Here is a 21766-nt window from a genome sequence, read left to right as displayed (position 1 = left end):
AAAATAAAAATAAAATTAAACACACAGCATTGAATAAAAAAATAAAAAACATTAGGGCTTTGGAATGCTGCTATATAGTATTGTATTATTTGGGACAAAGCAATCGCATTTTGCGCAAAAAAAAAAAAAAAGAAGAAGAAAGTACAATGTAAAATTGACCTAAAAATAAGCATTGAGGCTCTGCATGTAAAATACAAATTTTAAAAAAGCTCATCGTTTTGTTCCTTATTCATGCAAATAACAAATAATTAGTATATAATTTAATTAAGGTAATCACTTTTTTATATGCACGTCATGTAAAATGTTGAGGAAAAAAATCATATTTTGATCCCAATTTATACATAGAATATATATATATATATATATATATATATATATATATATATATATATATATATATATATATATATATATATATATATATATATATATATATATATATATTTTTTTTTTTTTTTAAATGGCCACTTTATATGCTTGTCATGTAAACTGTCAGCCAAATTAGATTTCAAATGCATTTTTTGTTTTGCGGTAATGGCATGTGCTTTCCATCCCAAACTCAACTCATTTCTACATTTGCAGCATACAAATACAAATGCCTATTTGTCGACATTAAGCTTTGGTGGCAATCAACCAAAAAAGTGTCTTTAAGAAAAAAAAGCCTTTGCTAAGCAATATTGCTACATTATATTGAATATTAAACTGGCCTGTTCCAAATTCTTGACGAGCCACCAAAATGTACAATACACAGAAACGGGGAGGAAGGGAGCAAGCAATGTCCAAGACGAAAGAATGGGTTCACCTAACTGTTCTCGGAAAAGGGGTTGACACCATGCTACAAAAATATATTCATTTTCATCATCCTTTCACCTCGTTCTTGTCTTTTTCTCTTAGCTCGCCAACAAAAGCAGCAACGAATGAATCCAAAAGGTGGCATGTGATACTGAAGGCAGTGCAGCTGGTACTTTTTGAGTGTTAATTTTTGGCTAACAACACAAAAAAAGGGCCCAAAACGCACCCAACAACTCAAAAGGGGACAGAGTGGGTGAGAAAATGCAAAATGTGCCATTAAAATCAGCAAAGCCAACACAGTTCCAACTCTTAAAATATGGAAAAAGGCACTTCTCCTCAGTGTGCCTCGTCCCTCTCAAGCTAACCTTACTTTCACGTTTGGTGAACAAGCCCCCAGCCCCAAAACCACGAAGCAACCAAAAAAGGAAGTAATGCTTGTATAATGGACTGAAGAACAGAAAAAAAGTCAATTCTTTACATTCCGACTTGAGTTTATACACGTCTTTGTTGACAGTTAAAAAAAATGTTTGGAAGCAAAAAAAAAAAAAAAAAACTTGATTTTTTTGGTTGAAATTGTCAGGAACTGGAGTGCATGTTTTCATACCCTTTAGTTCAACATATTGACATCTCTAACATCTGATAATATTTACAAACACTGTTATTAATCAAAGAAAAATACTTTCTTTTTTTTTCCCAAGCAGAGATGACTTGATTGTTGTCCACTGAGACGTGTGTTTTATTGCTTTTGCAGAAACCCTCAACATATTTTGAAGAACATGAGAATGGAAGTCTATAGGTTCCAATAAATGAGGCCTTCAGTCGATCGTGATGAATATTTCTATTTTGAGGATGCCCTGCCCATGCATATTCACATACTGTACACATACAAACATGGGCCTTCTATCATGTCTGTCTGTGCTTAAATACATGACAAAATAACTTAAAAGCCAGCGGAAGCTGAAAGGTCTGCAGGAGTTTGCCAGTACCAATAACAACGTTGTCAGGTCATCAATGAACTAATAAGATAATGCAGCCGGCTTACCATTTTCTGTCTAAGTGATGGTGAAAGCATTTTGGCCACATTACGTAATAGCATGGCCAAAATGATTCATACCCTGACCACACTTGAAGTTATTGTTAAATGGCATATCCTTTGGTCCATAGTTGGTTAGCACGCTATACAATATGCTTGAAATTACCAGGATCCTTAAGAATGGTACAAGATATTTACCTTAATTGATACGATCTTGGCATTTCTATTTAAAATAAAAACCCATTTAAAACAGAAAAATGCACTTTAACCATATAATTTGGCAAGTGTATGAATCATCTGGGTCTTAACTGTATGTGACTCTGCCATATACTATAGTCATACATAGGCTGCAGTATATATGACAAAAATTAAAACTGTATTTTGCCAGGCATCCATAGTTGGACATTTTTGTGTGAATCATTTCATTTTGGTGACTGTTCTTCAAAAAAAAAACTGGGTAAATAAATAAGTGTATATACTTTGACTCTATGTTGGAGAGTACTTTTAGTATTGTTGCTATCCCATGACAAGCATGTATATCCCTATGTTGCAATTTAAAGAGTGTAAATACAACACTCATTTTCTAAAATGTACAAATAATAGAAACAAAAGACCAAAGTAAGGAATTAGAAATAGGGATATACATGCTTTTCTTTTGAGCAGCAGGGGTCACTTGTCATGGGTCGGGTATTAATCAGGCAATACATTTAGAATTGTTGCTATCCAATGAAAAACACATATCTCCAAAAAACATGTTGAAAACATGTACAATTGAAAGTTTGTATTTTTGTATCTCTTTTTTTTTAATTTTTTTTTTATTAAAGTCACTTGTTTGTCTTTTGAGGGAGATAAATATAGTTAGTACTGTAGACATGCATGTTTTATTGAGTTTGCAGCAATATTTATTCCTACATCGTGTTGTTGCTATCCTATGAAAAACATATACCTCGCAATGTTATGACATTGTTATTTATTCATTTATGTATTTTTTTTTTTTTGGGGGGGGGGTACAAATAATTGTTAGACTTTCATGTTTTACATTAAGTTTGCAGCCACTACATTGTACCCTTGGGATATCATGACACTCCCAATGTTAAGATATTTTAAAAAATACAAAAAATAACACATTTAGATATAAAAACCCCAAATGGAGACATGCTTTTCATTTAAGCAGCAGCAACACGTATTCCTATGAACTTGTCGTGGGTCAGGTATTATTCTGTAATGCATTTTGAATTGTTGCTATCCGAGGAAAACCATGTATCTCCAAAAACATGTTTTACATTTCAGTTGAAAATATATATTTTTTAAAGTATCTTACATTTTTTTTAAAAATTAAAGTCACATTCATGTCTTTTGAGGGAGGAAAAAAAAAAAAGGAGAAATCCATATTTTTCATTGAGTTTGCAGCCATATGTATTCCTACATCGTACTGTTGCTATCTCATTAAAAGCTTGTATAGCCTCATTTTGTGATTTGTCTTCAAGGCAAAAAAAAAACAGTCACCTAATTGATTTTTTTCTCCCAACCTAATCTAACTTCCTGACTTAATCAAAGTAATGAGATACAAAACTGAGATGAAGTATTCACAACGCTTTTTCCACATTTTGTTACAGCCGTATTATAAAGTGTAATGAATAAATAAAAATTCCAACAATTCTATAGACAATACCCCATAATGACAATGTTGCAAGTTTACCCAAATTAAAAAATAAAAATCCCCTCTTCATAAGTATTCACAGCTTTTCCGCATCACTTTGTTGATGCACCTTTGGCAGCAATTACAGCCTCAAAACTTTTTGAACACGATGCCACCACCTTAGCACAACTATCTTTGGGCAGTTTTGTACATTCCTCTTTACAGCACCTCTCAAGCTCAACTCATTTTAGTTTAGTCAGGGAGGTGACCAAGAACCCGATGGTCACTCTGTCAAAGCTACAGCTTCCATAAGGACAACCATCGCTTTTGCAAACCACCAATCAGGCCTCTGTGGTAGTGCCCGGACATAAATAATTTCTTGGGAAGAAGTATGAAAAGATCCACCTGAAAGACTCTCAGACCATGAGAAACTAAACTCTCTGGACAAAGAATGAACTATTTGGCGTGAATGCTAGGCATCAGGTTTGGAGGAAACCAGGCACCGCTCATCACCAAGCCAATACCATCCCTGCAGTGAAGCATGGTGGTGGCAGCATCATGCTGTGGGGATGGTTTTCAGCAGCAAGAACTGTGGCACTAGTCAGGATAGAGGGAAAAATGAATGCAACAATGTACAGAGACATCCTGGACAAAAACCAAAGATTCCCATCCAACCTGATGGAGCCTGAGAGGAGCTGTGAAGAGGAATGGAATAGGTGTGCATAGTTTATGTTCTAGTTTTTTATTTTTAATACATTTGCTAAATTTAAAAAAATCAAACTTTTTCACATTGTCTTCGAGGTGTATTATCTGTAGAATTTTGAGGACAAAAATCAATATTTTGAATATATTACGTGACAAAATGTGGAAAAAGTGAAGCACTGGGAATACTTTCCGGATGCAGTGTGCATGCTTTTATTGAAGCGATAGCGATCTATCTTTTTAATGAAAAGCATGACTTGTTTTCAATGCCGAAAAAACTAACAGTCATTTACAGTAACTTCTTCTTTCTTTTTTTTTTGATGAGAAGAATCCAAGTTAGAAGATATAAAACTGAGACACACCTGCTTTGTGTGTACTTTTACAAATATGTAGAGGACCATAAGTTTGATTCCTGTCCTTTGACAAGCGACAAGCTGACCCTACGGTTTGTTGTGACACTGAATGTTGGGCAGTAAGGGCATGTGAAACTGTTGGACCTTTTCCATGATTTGTTCTTCAACTCGTGTATTTTATCTCGTGTCAAGTAGTCAAGAGACACCCTTTTCTCTGCAAAGCACATATTATAACCAGAACCCTGAAAAAAAGAACCACGTGGAAAGAAAAAGCCCTAGACAAGATTGGTAGATGGAATAGCATTCTCCTCTTGGCTACTGTATATATTTACGCTAGCATTTTCTTAGAAGTGTCATCCCGCACCTGAACAGCAACCCTCTCAAAAGTCTGTATCAATGTTGTTCTTTTTTTAAATATATTTTCATGTCTCTGTTTTGTTTTCTCAAAATCTTCAAAATGTTGATAGAACAGAAGCAAAGCAACGACTGGGGAGTCAAACCAGCGTGGACATCATGTTTGTCTGAAAATAAACATTTCTCCGTTTTTTTTCTTTTCTGTTGAGGAAGAATACCAAATAAAATGAAAGTTATAGGTAGAATTGAAAAGGAGCCAAAGATGGATTAGTGTGGATCCATCCCCTGCAGTTTGGGCTTCTTATTCAAGTAGGTGGCCCAGTAGACCAAGTTAAAGGTTCCAAAAAGCAGAGGGAAGGCTATTCTGGCGATCCTGTCAATCTTGCTGACGCTGTTAAAGGTCTTCTTAGCCTCGGGAGGTTTGGGCTTTGGCTCCTCCTTGGGCTCGGTCGGTGGCGGCGGAGCGCTTTTGGCAATGGTGGCCAATCCAGGGTCCCTGGCAATGTTGGGGGCGAATGCTGTAGCCGTGGCTGCCGGGTACGCTGTGGTGTTGTTCTTTTTCAGGAGGGACTCCTTCTTCTTCTTTTGCTGATTTGGGTTTGAAGAGAGAGGAAAAAAACAACAAAAAAAACAGTAAATTCCATCACAATCGGACAAAAATCCGCAACGTGATCTCAAAATTAAAACACTACAGTGTAAAAATATCAGTCTAAAATCTCCAAAAATAGTTATCAAATTCCTGGGAAGTAGACAACTTTGAACTATGCAAACGTTCAGGGTTTGAATCGACAAATTGCCTGATGCTTTGAAAGTAGGGATGCAACTAACAATTATTTTAATAGTTGACTGGTCAGCGATTATTCTTTCGATTAGTCTAACGATTAATCCTTATGATCTGCTGTATACATTTAAGTTTGATGTCAGTCTGCTCATATTTAAAGTTGATTATAGTATATACATTTCTAACAAAATATTCATAAATACTCTACTCCACAAAGTAAACACAGTGACAAATAAATCAACAGACTTAAAGTGCAAGATGTCCTGTAAACTTGACACTCAGTGCAAAAAAGTATTTTCATACTGTACTGTTGGGATTATTTTGCTGCAATTATTTACCTAAAGGATTAAAACTCTAAACATGAACCTTCTTGGCAGTCTATCAATAGAAATTTTACCAAGTGACTCGTCGACAATAACACATCTTTGTCAGTGACGTTTTTTAAAGTCAACACTGTCGATTATGGTTCCATTTGAAAGTTGACTAAAGTTTGAAGGAAAACATGTCTCTGAAGTTGCACAAAACTTCGGAATTTAAATTGTCAATATACATGATGTCAGCATTTTGTGTGGAATGTGGCCCCAGTGCAGTTCGTACAATTTAGAACAGGGTTTCCCCTAAATCGCCAAGATACCTGTGGCGGTGGGGGCGTGACTAGGGGCGAGGTCAATATGACATCATCACATTATTTGCTAAGATGCATGCATTTTCTATAGTGGGTCCATGACGATGACTTCTATTTTGTTTGATCATTCGTTTTACTGCCGTGTTACAGTCACCGTTTGGAAACAAGTAATGCATGTACATAAACATTTACAGAAGATTACTGTGTAAATAACTTGTTTCGCAATTTATATATCTGTGGCTTATAGTCCAGTGCGGCTAATACATGGAAATATATATTTTTTCTTCTAAAGTGCGCTCTACAGTCCAGAAAATATGATTTATTATTTTATTTTGTTTTCACGTAAAAAAAAAGAAATCCTCATTTTTATGGGTTGGTGGCTAATATGTTGTGGTGGCACAACGCTAACATTAAATACATCAAGGAGAAACCCTGCAGAACTCAACCAACCATTTGGAGGGAATATGCCTTTTAAAGTGAAGTGAACTGAAGTTAATTATATTTATATAGCGCTTTTCTCAAGTGACTCAAAGCGCTTTACATTGTGAAACCCAATATATAAGTTAGATTTTTTAAACCAGTGTGGGTGGCACTGGGAGCAGGTGGGTAAAGTGTCTTGCCCAAGGACACAGCGGCAATGACTAAGATGGCAGAAGCGGGGATCGCACCTGCAACCCTGAAGTTGCTGGCACGGCCGCTCTACCAACCGAGCTATACCACCGGTACAACATTTATAAACTTTGCTTTGGAAATTGCTGTCATGCATGGCAGTATCAAATCGAGCATCCAATGTTGAACAACCTTGTGTTTTTAAAAATTTTAGAAGTCAATTCAGAAGAGTGCAGAGAAAAATAAGATGTTAAATTCAAATTTCTGTCATGCATAATGTCAGGATATTTCGTGCAAAGTCTTACACTGTTTGTACAATTTAGAACTCAACTTTTTTTTTTATAAATTAGGGTTTAAAAAATGCCTTTAAAGATTTAAAATAAAATTGTAGTAGCATATTGCGCTTCGGAAGTCAAACTCCACTCTACATTTTTCAGGAAAAGTCTGTTTGTAAAAATGCACAAAACTCCGCAATTCAATTTGCTGTCACAAATTACGTCAGCGTACAGTATCTAGAAAAGAAAAAAAGTGGAATGGTTTGCCAAGAATGCCACAAAAAATGAAAATTCATATTGTCATGATGAATGTTGTCAGCAGAGCTGATGTCGTACAGTATTTTGTTGAATAATATGCCTTTGAAGTCAAAATGACTACCATTACAGTATCATATGTATAATACATATTTTGTCATATGTACTATGTTCACGTTTTAATATTAAATGTAGTTCAAGTGTGTATGCAATGCAACGCACATACTGTCACGTCACACCTCATTGAACATTTCTTATTTTGTGGATTTTTACATAATATATTCTGATATTACATTTTTTTGTATTTGTCTTTGTTGATGAGACTGTTAAAATGTTACTTAAAAAAATACATGTACAGTTAACTATCAGGACAGCGAGTAATGGGAAGACGAATAGAAATCTTTGCAGACAACTTTAGCAGCAACCTAACAATTCATAGGAATCAATAAGCCCGTAAAATAAATAAACATAAGTCTTTGGGAGCAGCGTTGCACTGCTAAACGCGGCACACAGACAAGTGGAGCAGAAACCACCAGATGAACACTAAACTATTAATGTTCACGTCATGTTACACAAATTGAATTTTCCATGAGATGACAACTGAATGCTCCGCGCCCGGTGCAGCTCCCACAACGGTTAAGTGCTAACGGCCCCCCCTGTGCAAAAAGTATGATGGGTCCTTTCTGGTGTGGACACATACTGTATGCCTGAAAAGCCATACAAGCCTAAAATAGAACATATTGCCGAAATAGACATTCAACTCCAGAAATGAGGAATAATATGACATCACATGCCATGCATTAGCTCCTATGATTCAATCAGCTCAATGTGTTCCGTGGCCAAAACAAACGCCTCAAATACCTTCTCCGGCACCACACTTTTTCCATCCCAGGCGTAACCTCGCTTGGTGAAGTAGTTGACTGTGGCAAACTCAATGAGGGCCGAGAAGACAAAGGCGTAGCACACGGCGATGAACCAATCCATAGCAGTGGCGTAGGCCACTTTGGGCAGGGAGTTCCTGGCGCTGATACTGAGAGTCGTCATGGTCAGGACAGTCGTCACTCCTACAGGAACACAAGGCAAATAACAATTAAAGTGATGTCCCTGAAGGGCTCCAATTCGACCAACATTTTCAGAAAAAAACAGTTCAAGTCTGCCTACTCAGTTCGAACCGGCGACCTTGGACTCCCCCCAGCGAATGAGAGTTAAGTGCAGTGGTCTTAAAGCCTTGAGTTGCTCTTAAGACATCAGGAGTCAGGTTTACACAACGCACTAGAGCATGCACCACAAAAACGTCGTAGCATGCATCGCTTTTATTGTATACGTAACACGACCAGGCCTGATGCCTGTAGGGTTGTACAATTCGAATGTTAAATATGGTTTTAGAATCGCAACATATATACCCTGGAACATATTATTTTAATTGTTATCATTTCCTATGAGAAGGATTATTTTGAAATCCAATAAATTGATGCTTGACCTTAGGCAAGGTTGTCAAACTCAAACACTCTGGGGATTAGGGATAGGTACCTTACTGTAACAAATACATGGGTATCGATATCGGTACTCAACGGTATCTATTTTTGGTACTTTTGTGTATGTTCATGTGTTAATAAATGTTGATTTGTTAGATAATATGATCTTGTTTTTAGGTAAACATTTACCAGTGAGCTAATAATGACAACTTTGTTGTCCAGTTGTTATAGTTTGACTTTTTGCTCTTGTGAGTCTCATTTGCAAGTATTATAAAGTACACTTTGCATGCAGTTGCAATTCCAAGACGTAAGACGGCAGTAGTCTACAGGCTACCTTGTGTTGCCTAGTCATGGGGTAACTAGTATTATGTTGAGCCCTAAAAAATGTCAATACTGTAAGTATTTGTCTAATGCACACCAGCTGTTTGATTGTAATGTGCATCTTTGTTGTCGTATTCCTTGCAAAATGTGCATGTGTTGAAATGGCCACGTAAAATTGCTAATGCCAATCTGTAGCATGTAGAGGTGAAATGCAAAAAAAATCAATATTGTGTAAAAGTCTGTTTATTTCAGCAATTAAAATTCAAATGTGAAACTAAAATGTGCTTTAAACGTTATACATAAAAAGTGAAATATTCCTGTAGGTCAAGCTTTTATGTGACATTTTGTACAGTTTTTGAAAACCCCAAATTTTCTGATATTTCAATTTGAGGTTTTCATAGGCTTTAAGCCATAATCATCAAAATATCAAAATAAGTCTTGAAATACATTGAATTGCATGTTATGGGCCTCGACTTGTCCATGGTGTACCCCGCCTTTCGCCCGAATGCAGCTGTGATAGGCTCCAGCACTCCCCGCGACCCCGAAAGGAACGAGCGGTAGAAAATGGATGGATGGATGGATGTTATGGGCCTTTGTCATATATTAGTTTCTCCTTGTAAATCTAGTTGCTGGTATAAACAAGCGATTTCACCATATTCTAATTGTCTGAGCTTCACCTGTACATGGCTCAGTCAATGTTAATTTGCATCGAACTAGCGCATTTTGGAAAATTGGAGTCTTAATGTACCTTTGTGAAGTGAAGTGAAGTGAATTATATTATATAGCGCTTTTCTCTAGTGACTCAAAGCGCTTTACATAGTGAAACCCAATATCTAAGTTACATTTAAACCAGTGTGGGTGGCACTGGGAGCAGGTGGGTACAGTGTCTTGCCCAAGGACACAACGGCAGTGACTCGGATGGCAGAAGCTGGGATTGAACCTGAAACCCTCAAGTTGCTGGCACGGCCACTCTACCAACCGAGCTATACCGCCCCTTTGAGCCTTTTCTATTGGCATACTTGCTTTGTTGGCATGGAAAATTGTAACATTACCTAAAAGCAGACAAAATGAGTCCACTCTGAGTTCTCCTTGTGTCCTTGTTTGTCCGCTAAGTATTTGAGCCGGTGTTTAGTCTGCAACCGGATGTGAAGGCAATTGTAAGAAAGGTATCAAAAATATAGTACAGTTTGATTTTACGCAGCTTGGTTCCCAATAGTACAGACGGAATTCGGTCAGGGCCTATAAAGGTACCAAAATTGGTACCCATCACTCCAGGGAACCACAATTAAAATCACACTTTAGACCGCTGGCCGAACATGAATCAATGAACCTGACACATTGTTGGCTGTGGTTGCTGGTCTTATTAAGTGTCTGTAGATCAACCACCTCCTTGTCGTCCTAATTTACATATAAAAAAACCTTTAGTCGTGATGTCTATTGACAGTAATAACAATATTAATAATAATGGATTAGTTATAGCGATCTTCTGGACAGAGAACTAAGAACCCATCATTCATTCACTCCACATTTGCACGATGATGGTGGTAGGTTGCATTTGTAGAAAAAACCTCCTAGCTGCCTAAGGGTTAAACTGATAGAAGTGTGGCTGCCAATTGGCCCCTCCAACCACTCGTTTATTCACATTCATACACCAGTGTGAGCGGCACTGGGAGCAAGGTAGGTGAAGTGTCTTAACCAAGCGTGCATCGGCCATGAATAGGATGGCGGACGCTGGAATCAAACGTGGAACCTTCAAGTTGCTGGCGCGGCTGCTCTATTATCTGAGCCACGCTGTCCCAATGGTAATTTTTGTGAGTCTTCCGCAGAATCCGGAGGGGTAAGGAGCAAGCGTTTACCAGCAAGATTGCTGCTGTTACAAATATCCATTTTGATGGTATTATCCTGGATTTTTAATGTCTTATTTTGTACGGACAGGGTTTATTTGTTGAAGTGTTGTCGTTTTTAGTCATGTACAATTAAGTTATTGGTAATCTGACACCTTCAGTAAGAATGTTTTTTTTTTTTATTTAGATTTTTTTTGTCCTGTCCAGCTACTCAGGCAAATCATATTGTTGAAGTTGATGCCTGTATGTAAGAATAGTATAGAAATGCATCCTATTAATACCAATGTGGCCTCCTGTTAAATGTGTATATCAGTGGTTCACAAACTTTTTTCACCAAGTACCACCTCAGAAAACACTTTGGCCAACATAATAAAGCTAAACATGTTCTAGACCAAAAAATCACTTCATATTATTTACTGCTCGCTAGTGTTACCATATCTGAGTTATTGTGTAGAAATATGGGGCAACAACTACACAAGTGCGCTTCATTCACTAACTGTTACAAAAAAAGATAAATTAGAATAATACATAATGTAGGATATAGAGAACATACAAACCCTTTATTTATTAAATCACAATTATTGAAATTCAACAATTTGGTGGATTTGCCAACAGCTAAAATGATGTATAAAGCATACTATACCCTTTTACCCAACAATGTACAACAATTCTTCTCAACAAAAGAGGAGAAATATAACCTTAGAGGAAAATCTAATTTAAAACATGTGTATGCACGTACAACACTTAAAACCTTTAGCATATCAGTATGTGGAATTAAATTATGGAATGGATTAACCAAAGAAATCAAGCAAAGCACCAATATGATTCAGTTTAAGAGACTACAAACTACAAGTGTTCACAAAATACACAGAAAAAGAATTATGATGAACTTCTTGAACCCTTTTTTTTTCTTTTTTTTTTTTCATTGAGACAAAGATTATTTATGTATTTAATATTTGTTGGCTTACTATGGTATATTATTTATGTATTGTTTATTTGTTCACTGCTCTGTTACAGAGAACAAGAAAATTGGATAAAATTGCTATGGTATGAAAAGGGGTAGGATTAAATAAGCTCTGCTTCATCCTACTCCTTTTCGGACATGCTGTAATTAAACAACTGGAAATGTGTGATGCATTACATTGTAGTGTATACATGTTCCAAATAAACTGAAACTGAACTGAACTGAACTGACCATTAAAATACAGTAGCAAACTCACTGAGTGTGTAAGGGGGTCTTGATCTTTCTGCAAAAAGCGGATACGAGCAAAAAGTCAAACTACGCGATGGAATAGATCCCTATACTTTATCCAAAAAAAAAATGTGTCGAGTGTTGTCAAGTATTATCCGTCAATGGAGTTCCCAGACATGTCAAACTATTTGGTGCTCCAGACATCATTTTCCACAACAAAACAGATGAAAACTTGCAAAAGCATGGAGGTCTACAACTTCTTTGTGGGTCAAGTAAATTGGTATAGAGACTTTCCCGGATAAATATGCATGGTTTTTGCTCGGATAAGGTTGCATTTCATGATTTAACTTAGCGTCTACCGCCATGTTTGTCGCCTTGCTGTTGCACGTGTGTTTACGAGTAACATGTTTTTCCCCGTCTTTATCAAAACATAACCACATTGTGTATGTTCTGAAAGCTTCAATTATGATTGCTGCCTTTGGTAAAAGCTTAACTCTTCTAGGTCTTGCTCACATTCGCTTTCTTTTATTTAGACACACCGAGTTGGTGCTTTTTGAAACACTCGTAGCAAACATGTTTTAAGAAACTCTAATAATATCAAGATAATACTTGAATGGGAAATAATACACGTTAAAAGTATATCAAACAAACCTTCAACAAAGTGATCACTGCAAACTCGTGCATTCTTCGGCTCCGCTCCCTTGGACTGGAGTGTGTGCCGCTTTTCTCTGCGTTTTTCAAAAAAATATTGTTCTCTTCCGCCCTTCTTTATTACCTCTCGAGGAACCTCTGAAGAAACGTTTATCCTTTTCGCGATTCAAACGGTTCGTACAGCTGAAAACAACGCAATCATAGGGCATTTTTCTTCCAGAAAGGCGAAATGCCGACGAGTGCTCATTGAGAACAGACGCTGGCTTGACCACCACGCATATTAAATGAGCTGGACATGAGCCGAACTTGATGTCATGTTTGAGATATATCGGGTGGTTTTGCTGCATGCACGTTGATTTTCAAATGGTGCCGCGATTCGAATGAGATTGACACCTGTGCCTCAGGGCTTCGGTCACCTAACCATACTTCCAATGAGAGGTTTGCACTTAAAACATCTTCATAACATCCTTTCAGTTTCCCGTCTTCTGTGTTGGGGTTTAATAGCCATTAGCCCGCAGATCACATCTCATACAAATCCTTGGCTTACAGTACTCTGCCAGAGTAGTTCTCAGCATTGGAAATGCAGGCCATTTGTATTCATTTATCCGAGCAGATGTGCAGTCTTGCAGCGTGTTCTTTGAATAGACTGGCAAAGGTAGAGATCTCCCCAGATGCAGCTGGAACATGCGGTTTTCCTCAGGGATTTTGTTGCCGACTAATAGCATGACGGGAAAATAGGCTCTCCGAACCACGTACTGCCAACCGAATGCAAGAAAAGTGGGCTGAAAAGCAGGTGCTGCATTGCTGTTATCCACTGATTGCACCCAACAAGCCTATCAGTCAGCGGGCTATGCAAACTCTACAGCCAATCAAAGGAGTATATAATGAGAATAGGCTAGTGCAGATGTTTACACTGAAACTAACAGCAGCCTCGGCAGCAAAGCCATCTACCCGTTTCATGACGGGAGCAGATGGCATGTATGGGGGGAGAAATATAAAACATGACATACTGACACCTCCAATACACGTGTTGTACGTGTGCACACGCCCGCTACATGGCATGCACACAAAGGGATTTCCTGCATGTATGCTCCCCTCACAAGTATTAGGGTTAAGCCTTCATTCAGTCATTCAGATGCATACAGGCATGTTCACCGTTGAAATGATTATGCTACGGTGATTTTTAAAGACGCTCTATTGAGTTTTAATTCAATTTGACTAGTGCGCCTCATTTTTTCTTGCGCAATGAAAACATAATATTGCGTTGCGTTCACTTCACAGCTTACAGGATGTTACACTTTTTTTTATTTTTAATATTACTATATTTCCCATTAAAAGCTGTTCTAATGTTATTACACGACTTGTGTATATTATCCTACTATTTAAACTCAGTTAATTATATAAAATAGTTTTCTGTACAAAATATTACTCATCTTTTAAGCCTTTTTACAGAATGCGTGTCCTTTTGCTGATGTGAGTTATGCCCTGAAAACACTAAATTATGTCCCAAAATTGCATTTGGTTATTTTTTATTTAGGTTATGCCATGGTGAATTGGAGGCCATTTTGGGCCCACAAAATATTTTCAAAAACAAAATCAAACCACATACATTATAAATGTAAGAAAAAAAAGAGCAAAAAAACATAATGTATGATGTGAGAAAAGTTGAAATGTATTACTAAACACAACACTGTCGGACGCTTTGTAACCTGAAACACAAACATGCCACTAATTGTTTTCCTTAAATATATATACTGTATATCATATAATATATCAAAATAGCGCCTTCATGCTGTGACTTGTTGGAAAAAGTTTGGACACCCCTGTGTTATACATGTTTTTATTTTAATTTGAAAACATATCATTTTTAATACTATATTTTCAATACTTTGGAAAATTCTATATTTTTAAGGCATACTCATTGCAATAGTAAAACATATAATAATGACAATTATCAGTACATTTTTATTCCATGTAATCATATATTAATAAGCACAGCGTCTGGCTCTCTAATGATAATTAAGTCTTAAAAATGCTTTATTTTGCACCACTGTCAGACTTTTTAGGTTGCAATATTTTTTACATGTCTTTACAATTCCATTTAAATGTCCTTGTACTTCATTTCCTGTGCTTAAGACTAATGGTTTTCATTTGTATATCAAAAACAAAGCAGTAAAACAAATGATGAATCACGCACTCCTCATCCTACAACGCTGCTTAGACAAAAAAAAAGTATAATTTTTGTGTTACTTTTGCTTTTTTTCAGTGACATGAAGCATAATGTGTGGTAATGTCTGTGTTCTTATTAGTCAGAGCCAAATTAATGATTAGTCACTCATGAACCGCAACGGAACAGGGGGCCCTCTGATGGATTTAGGACATTTGCATAGCTGGTACATGGGTGCGTGGTCATGCATTTCTCACGTTCATTAGGAATCAATGGGGGGGGAATTAGGCTAAAGTTATGTATTTATTTTTGTTCTGATGTATATTTTTCTCCTGTCTTTCCTTCATGTTTGGTCATTGTTCTTCTTTTTAATAAGAAATGCAAATATTATTGTCCATATTATATTCGTAATAAGTAATAATATAGGATAGGAATATCAAAAGTAAGCCATCTTCCGTGTGAAAAAGTTTGGGCAATTGACATCAAGAGGGTTAAAATCCCTGACTCAGCACTGCAGCGCTTCACTCAGCATCCTCAGGGCCTTCAGTCATGTGAGACTGAACAATTATTTTCCTCTTTCGTAATTACCATTGCAGCCATTGCAGGCTAACAAAGGCTATTGCCTAAAGAAGAGGAATGTAACGCCTACCGATTTGTTTTAAATGTGCCTGGTGATTGGGCATTTATTTCATCTGTTGTGTACCATCGTTGGGTCTGCAAATAGAATGGACTTCCGCCAATGTCTAACACCTTTCTAGACACCTACCTCTAGCATATAGCTACATTTTATCACCAAGATTTCGGTTTTATGAGCTAATATATTCATATATATATATATATATATATATATATATATATATATATATATATATATATATATATATATATATATATATATATATATATATATATATATATATATATATACTACCGTTCAAAAGTTTGGGGTCACCCAAACAATTTTGTGGAATAGCCTTCATTTCTAAGAACAAGAATAGACTGTCGCGTTTCAGATGAAAGTTCTCTTTTTCTGGCCATTTTGAGCGTTTAATTGACCCCACAAATGTGATGCTCCAGAAACTCAATCTGCTCAAAGGAAGGTCAGTTTTGTAGCTTTTGTAACGAGCTAAACTGTTTTCAGATGTGTGAACATGATTGCACAAGGGTTTTCTAATCATCAATTAGCCCTCTGAGCCAATGAGCAAACACATTGTACCATTAGAACACTGGAGTGATAGTTGCTGGAAATGGGCCTCTATACACCTATGTAGATATTGCACCAAAAACCAGACATTTGCAGCTAGAATAGTCATTTACCACATTAGCAATGTATAGAGTGTAATTCTTTAAAGTTAAGACTAGTTTAAAGTTATCTTCATTGAAAAATAAGGACATTTTAATGTGACCCCAAACTTTTGAACGGTAGTGTACATATATATATATATATATATATATATATATATATATATATATATATATATATATATATATATATATATATATATATATATATATATATATATATATATATATATATATATATATTAGCTCATAAAACAGAAATATTGGTGATAAAATGTAGCTATATATATATATATATATATATATATATATATATATATATATATATATATATATATATATATATATATATATATATATATATATATATATATATATATATATATAGTCGAGGTTTCTGTAGTTTATCCGTTATACAGTGTTCAATACCTAACGGAATATACGTTAGGTCAGGAAAAAACACAGAGGCTATATCATCCCTACAAGCCTGTTTTGCAGGTTTCCCAGGGGATTTTAATAAATGAAACCTGTGAAACAGACTTGTAGGGATGATATAGCCTCTGTGTTATTTCCTGACCTAACATATATATATATATATATATATATATATATATATATATATATATATATATATATATATATATATATATATATATATATATATATATATATATATATATATATATATATATATATATATATATTTGAGGCCATATTGTGCATTGTCAAAAAAAGTTTAATTAAAGTTGTTTATTTGACAAAGGTGTCAATTGGAGAAGAGTCCTGTAAGTATAAATTAAGTTGTTCGGTTGACTAAACATAGTGGCTTCGATGAAAGTTTGCATTTGCGGCACGGCCGTAACACAATGCTGATATGCATGTTTTAATTTGGTGTTTACTTTCAAATAGGGCTGCAACCATCAATCGATTGAATTGATTAATTTGATTAGAAAAAAGCTTAATTTTGTTATCCTGCTGCTTCGGTTAATCATTTAAGGAGTAGAACTAATAAACTTTTTTAAAGTAACTTTGGATTGTGCTGCCGCTGCAATAGAGTGCACATGATAGCAATGGTGTGTAGGTGCCATGATTTGTGTGGCGGCGAACTGTGGAGATAGTTAAAAAAAAATGTTTATACAAATGCACATATGTTAAAAGTGCAATTTTAATGTTGATATGCATATTCTATGAACAAAAGAATGAAGATTATGACAAGCAGAGCATTTTTTGCTAAATTATTTTCCCTAAAATACGCATTCAGGGTATAAAGTGTGTGTTTATCCGATTACTGGATTAATCAAACACACTAATTGATAGATTTTTTTGAATAATCGATAGCTGCAGCTTTACTTTCAAACCAGCGCTCAAGGATTTATATTAAGAGTAAAGCTGTATTTTTTTTCCAAACAAGACCTCCGACTTTGGGCCTGATTTATCAATCAATCAATCAAACTTTACTTAAATAGCCCTAAATCACGAGTGTCTCAAAGGGCTGCACAAGCCACAACGACCTCCTCGACTCAGATCCCACATCAGGGCAAGAAAAAACTCAACCCAATGGGATGACAATGAGAAACCTTGGAGGGGACCGCAGATTTACTAAGATCAAAACACCCCGCGGTAAACAGCGTGTGCAATCCATAAATTAGTTTGTACTATTAGTAGGCGTATTGCGTGTGATTTACTAAGACTGCGTGTGCAATTGCGAAGTGGTGCAGACCGCCTTATTTAAATGAAGCTTTTGCGCGTACTAGGGTTGTACGGTATACCGGTACTGGTACTGGTATAATATTGCGGTACTAATGAATCAAAAACGGTACTATACTCTGTTTGAAAAGTACCGGTTCCCGGGCATGACGGCGCGTCATCACGTCACGACATTGCTGTTTTTACAAGCAGACGAGCATGTTCGACAGCGCACAATCACAGAGTACTTACAAGCAGACGTAGTGTGTAGACAGAAAAAGGAGAACGGACGCATTTTGGCTTAAAAACTTACGATAAAGGTGAAGTTATAACACTGAAACGCCCTCAGGAAGAGGTGCTTTAAGACATGGCTAGCTAGCTAGCGGCGAACGTCCATTCGCATTTGACAGTGTTTTAGCTTCTTCTAAATCATTAATCCTCGCCTCCATGGTGACAAATAAAGTACGTTTCTTACAAGTATCATCCCTGCAGGATGAGGAATAGTTAAACATGCTTCACTACACACCGTAGGAGGATACGATAGCTAACCGCAAACAGCAAGCTAGAACCCAGAATGTAAACAAATGCCATGGGTGGATCTACACCTAACATCCACTGTAATGATACCAAGTACAATAGAGTTCCTAGTCTATACTACTATGATTACATCTATATTTTTTTATCATCACAAAATCTTTTTTTCCTTTTTTAAAAATTCATATTATGTTTATAAACTCAGTAAATATGTCCCTAAACACATTAGGACTTTGAATATGACTATGAATATGTATAATCCTGTAATTCCTATGTATCAGATCGATACCTACATTTGTGGTATTATCCAAAACTAATGTAAAGTATGAAACAACAGAAGAATAAGTGATTATTACATTTGAACAGAAGTGCAGATAGAACATGTTAAAAGAGAAAGTAACCAGATATTAAAAGTTAAATTAACAAGTGGATTAATAATATTTTTTTAAAAGTTTGTCCCTTATAATTTTGACAAAATAGAATGATAAATGACACAATATGTTACTGCATATGTCAGCAGACAAATTAGGAGCCTTTGTTTGTTTACTTACTACTAAAAGACAAGTTGTCCAGTATGTTCACTATTTTATTTAAGGACAAAATTGTTCTTTGATTGCAATAAGAAACATATATTAAGTTAAAAGTTAAAGTACCAATGATTGTCACACACACACTGGGTGTGGCGAAATTATTCTCTGCTTTTGACCCATCACCCTTGATAACCCCCTGGGAGGTGAGGGGAGCAGTGGGCAGCAGCGGTGCCGCGCCCGGGACACATTTTGGTGATTTAACCCCCTATTCCAACCCTTGATGCTGAGTGCCAAATATGTTTAATGTACCGTAAGATTTTTTGTTAAAATAAAGCCAATTATGCAATTTTTTGTGGTCCCCCTTATTAAGAAAAGTACCAAAAAGTATCGAAAAGTATCGAAATGCATTTTGGTACCGGTATCAGTACTAAAATATTGGTATCGGGACAACACTAGCGCATACTTAACGGGACATCACCACAGAGACACTCATTCACTGCACATTCATGTTGTCATGCTCCTAGCTGTGGCGTCTTGCTATCTTTTCAAACATGCAGCAGACATAATTGCCCACGTTACATATGTTTATAACTGAATATGTAGTAAAAGAGAACTTTCAAGTTCTCATGCACTTCAAAATCATTATTCAAGTTTAAAAAATAGTTATTTATTGTATAATGACTTTTGAAAATAGCCTCGCTGCAGCTATAGCCTGTCCCCCTGTGACTAATCCATGCATGGCATTTATGGCCTCTATTTGAGGATGTACGGTAGTAGGAAGAGTAACAATTCTGTATCAACCCTTACATATCTGCACCCAAGTTGTATCATGCCTCCTACCTTGACACAATTTTACAAAAATCTTTTTTTTTTTACTGCATGAAAGGAGCCTCTGCTGGAGGTGTAATTCCTTGTGTTGTAACACAGGTGCAATGTGAATAAAAGCACCAGCTTGTTGTCACACTTTCTTAAGAGAGTCATGGTGGTGTCAAAACTCATGAAGAAAAGGTGCCAAAGCATTTTTCCATTGGCTCACAGCCAACGCTGAGTTACTGTGCCAGGAATCCTGTGTGCTAATGGTCCTGCCAGGTACAAACCTGCGCCACCTCTCATTCATTCAATCCGCTCCAAACGCTATAGATGGAAGGTTAATGTGTTTAAAGTTGGGCACCGGTACTTTATATGCATGCTAGTTTGTGTGTGGTAGTGGAGGGGGTGCAGGCAGGTGGGTGGATCAGTGAGTTTCCACAAAATGTCATCAATTTTAATCCTCTGTTTTTCACTAAATCATTCAATTTTTTGGCGGAAGAGGATAAAGGCAGCACCGCTGGGTATTACACAAGTCCTCACAAAAGGGAGTCATGTATATTTTACTGTTTGAGTAGCTCAGTTGCCATGGAAACAAGATATCTTCCCTTGTCTTATCACAGCAGGACAAAATGCAGATATGAAAAAGTGTTGTTATTTACTTGAATTAAATGCATGAATGTGTTTACATCGTGAATTTGTACTTGCTGCGCAGCCGTGAAACTGTGCTGATGTGTTTCCTCTTGTTCCGTTTTTATGAATTTATGACTTTTTTTTAACCCAGTTTTTCTTTTTCCAACCACATTTTGTATACTGACGTTGTTTACTGCTGTTTATCTATCACTGTGCATATATTCCAATCAAGATGACATATTTAGCGCTTCATAGAAATGTTGCTTTAGTGATAACAATAATAATAAAACCTATTCAACTAATATTAATTATTAAATGTTGCCGTAGTAGGCTATTGATAATAATAATACCAATAAACAAGCGACTAAATCAAATATTTGATACATAGCCACTTTACTGTATGCAATACAGAGCAAGTAAAATAATAATTATAATGATAACTATTTACAAAGAGGTTAGAGTTATCGCTTTTAATTCACAAAAAAAAAAAAAATCCAAATACATTCAATCCACATTAAAAATACTTAAAAACAAAGTAAAATTAACTGTGCTTAAGCCAATAAAATGTTGATTAAATTCAAATGGGAAAATAAATGTAAACTAAATTTACATAATCCAAAATATATATATAAAAAACATATGATATATATATATATATATATATATATATATATATATATATATATATATATATATATATATATATATATATATATATATATATATATATATATATATATATTATAAATTCCAATTACATCTGTGTGTTAAAATTATTGGGAAGACATTGTGGCACTAGATAGTATTTTAATGTAATAAAGGAAAAACATATTTGTGGACATAATCCAAAATATAAAAAAAACATATATACAGGTATACTTATTAAAAAAAAAATATATATATATATATATATATATATATATATTTTATTTATTTATTTATTTTATTTTTTTAATAAGTCCCAATTACATCTGTATGTTAAAATTATTAGGAAGACATTGTGGCACTAGATCGTATTTGAATGTAATAAAGGAAAAACATATTTGTGGGGAGAACATTGTATGATAAACAATACCGTTTTAGGTGTGTTTTATTAAGAGTCACCTGAGTTTTTATGAATTTAGAATCAGAATCAGAATCAGAATCAGAATCAGAATCAGAATCAGAATCAGAGCTGGTTGTAACCAAAAATTAATGCTCACTGTT

General features: G+C 35.6%; 1 protein-coding gene across 1 annotated transcript in view; it reads right to left on the bottom strand.

Annotated features, from left to right (window-relative positions):
• Nucleotides 1-2265: 2265 nt before the first annotated feature.
• Nucleotides 2266-21766, bottom strand: part of gabra1 (gamma-aminobutyric acid type A receptor subunit alpha1) — a 79296-nt gene continuing 59795 nt past the window's right edge. The window contains exons 9-10 of the mRNA XM_062048719.1: nucleotides 8280-8482; nucleotides 2266-5461 (exon numbers count right to left, since the gene is read on the bottom strand). Of these exons, the coding sequence (XP_061904703.1) occupies nucleotides 5141-5461; nucleotides 8280-8482 (524 nt within the window). The 3' untranslated portion in view covers nucleotides 2266-5140. The remainder of the gene's footprint in view (nucleotides 5462-8279; nucleotides 8483-21766) is intronic.

Source organism: Entelurus aequoreus, linkage group LG05 (genome assembly GCF_033978785.1).
Source record: "Entelurus aequoreus isolate RoL-2023_Sb linkage group LG05, RoL_Eaeq_v1.1, whole genome shotgun sequence".
NCBI lineage: Eukaryota > Metazoa > Chordata > Actinopteri > Syngnathiformes > Syngnathidae > Entelurus > Entelurus aequoreus.
The sequence above is the reverse complement of the archived record's forward strand: the minus strand, read 5'-3'. Positions and strand labels throughout refer to the sequence as shown.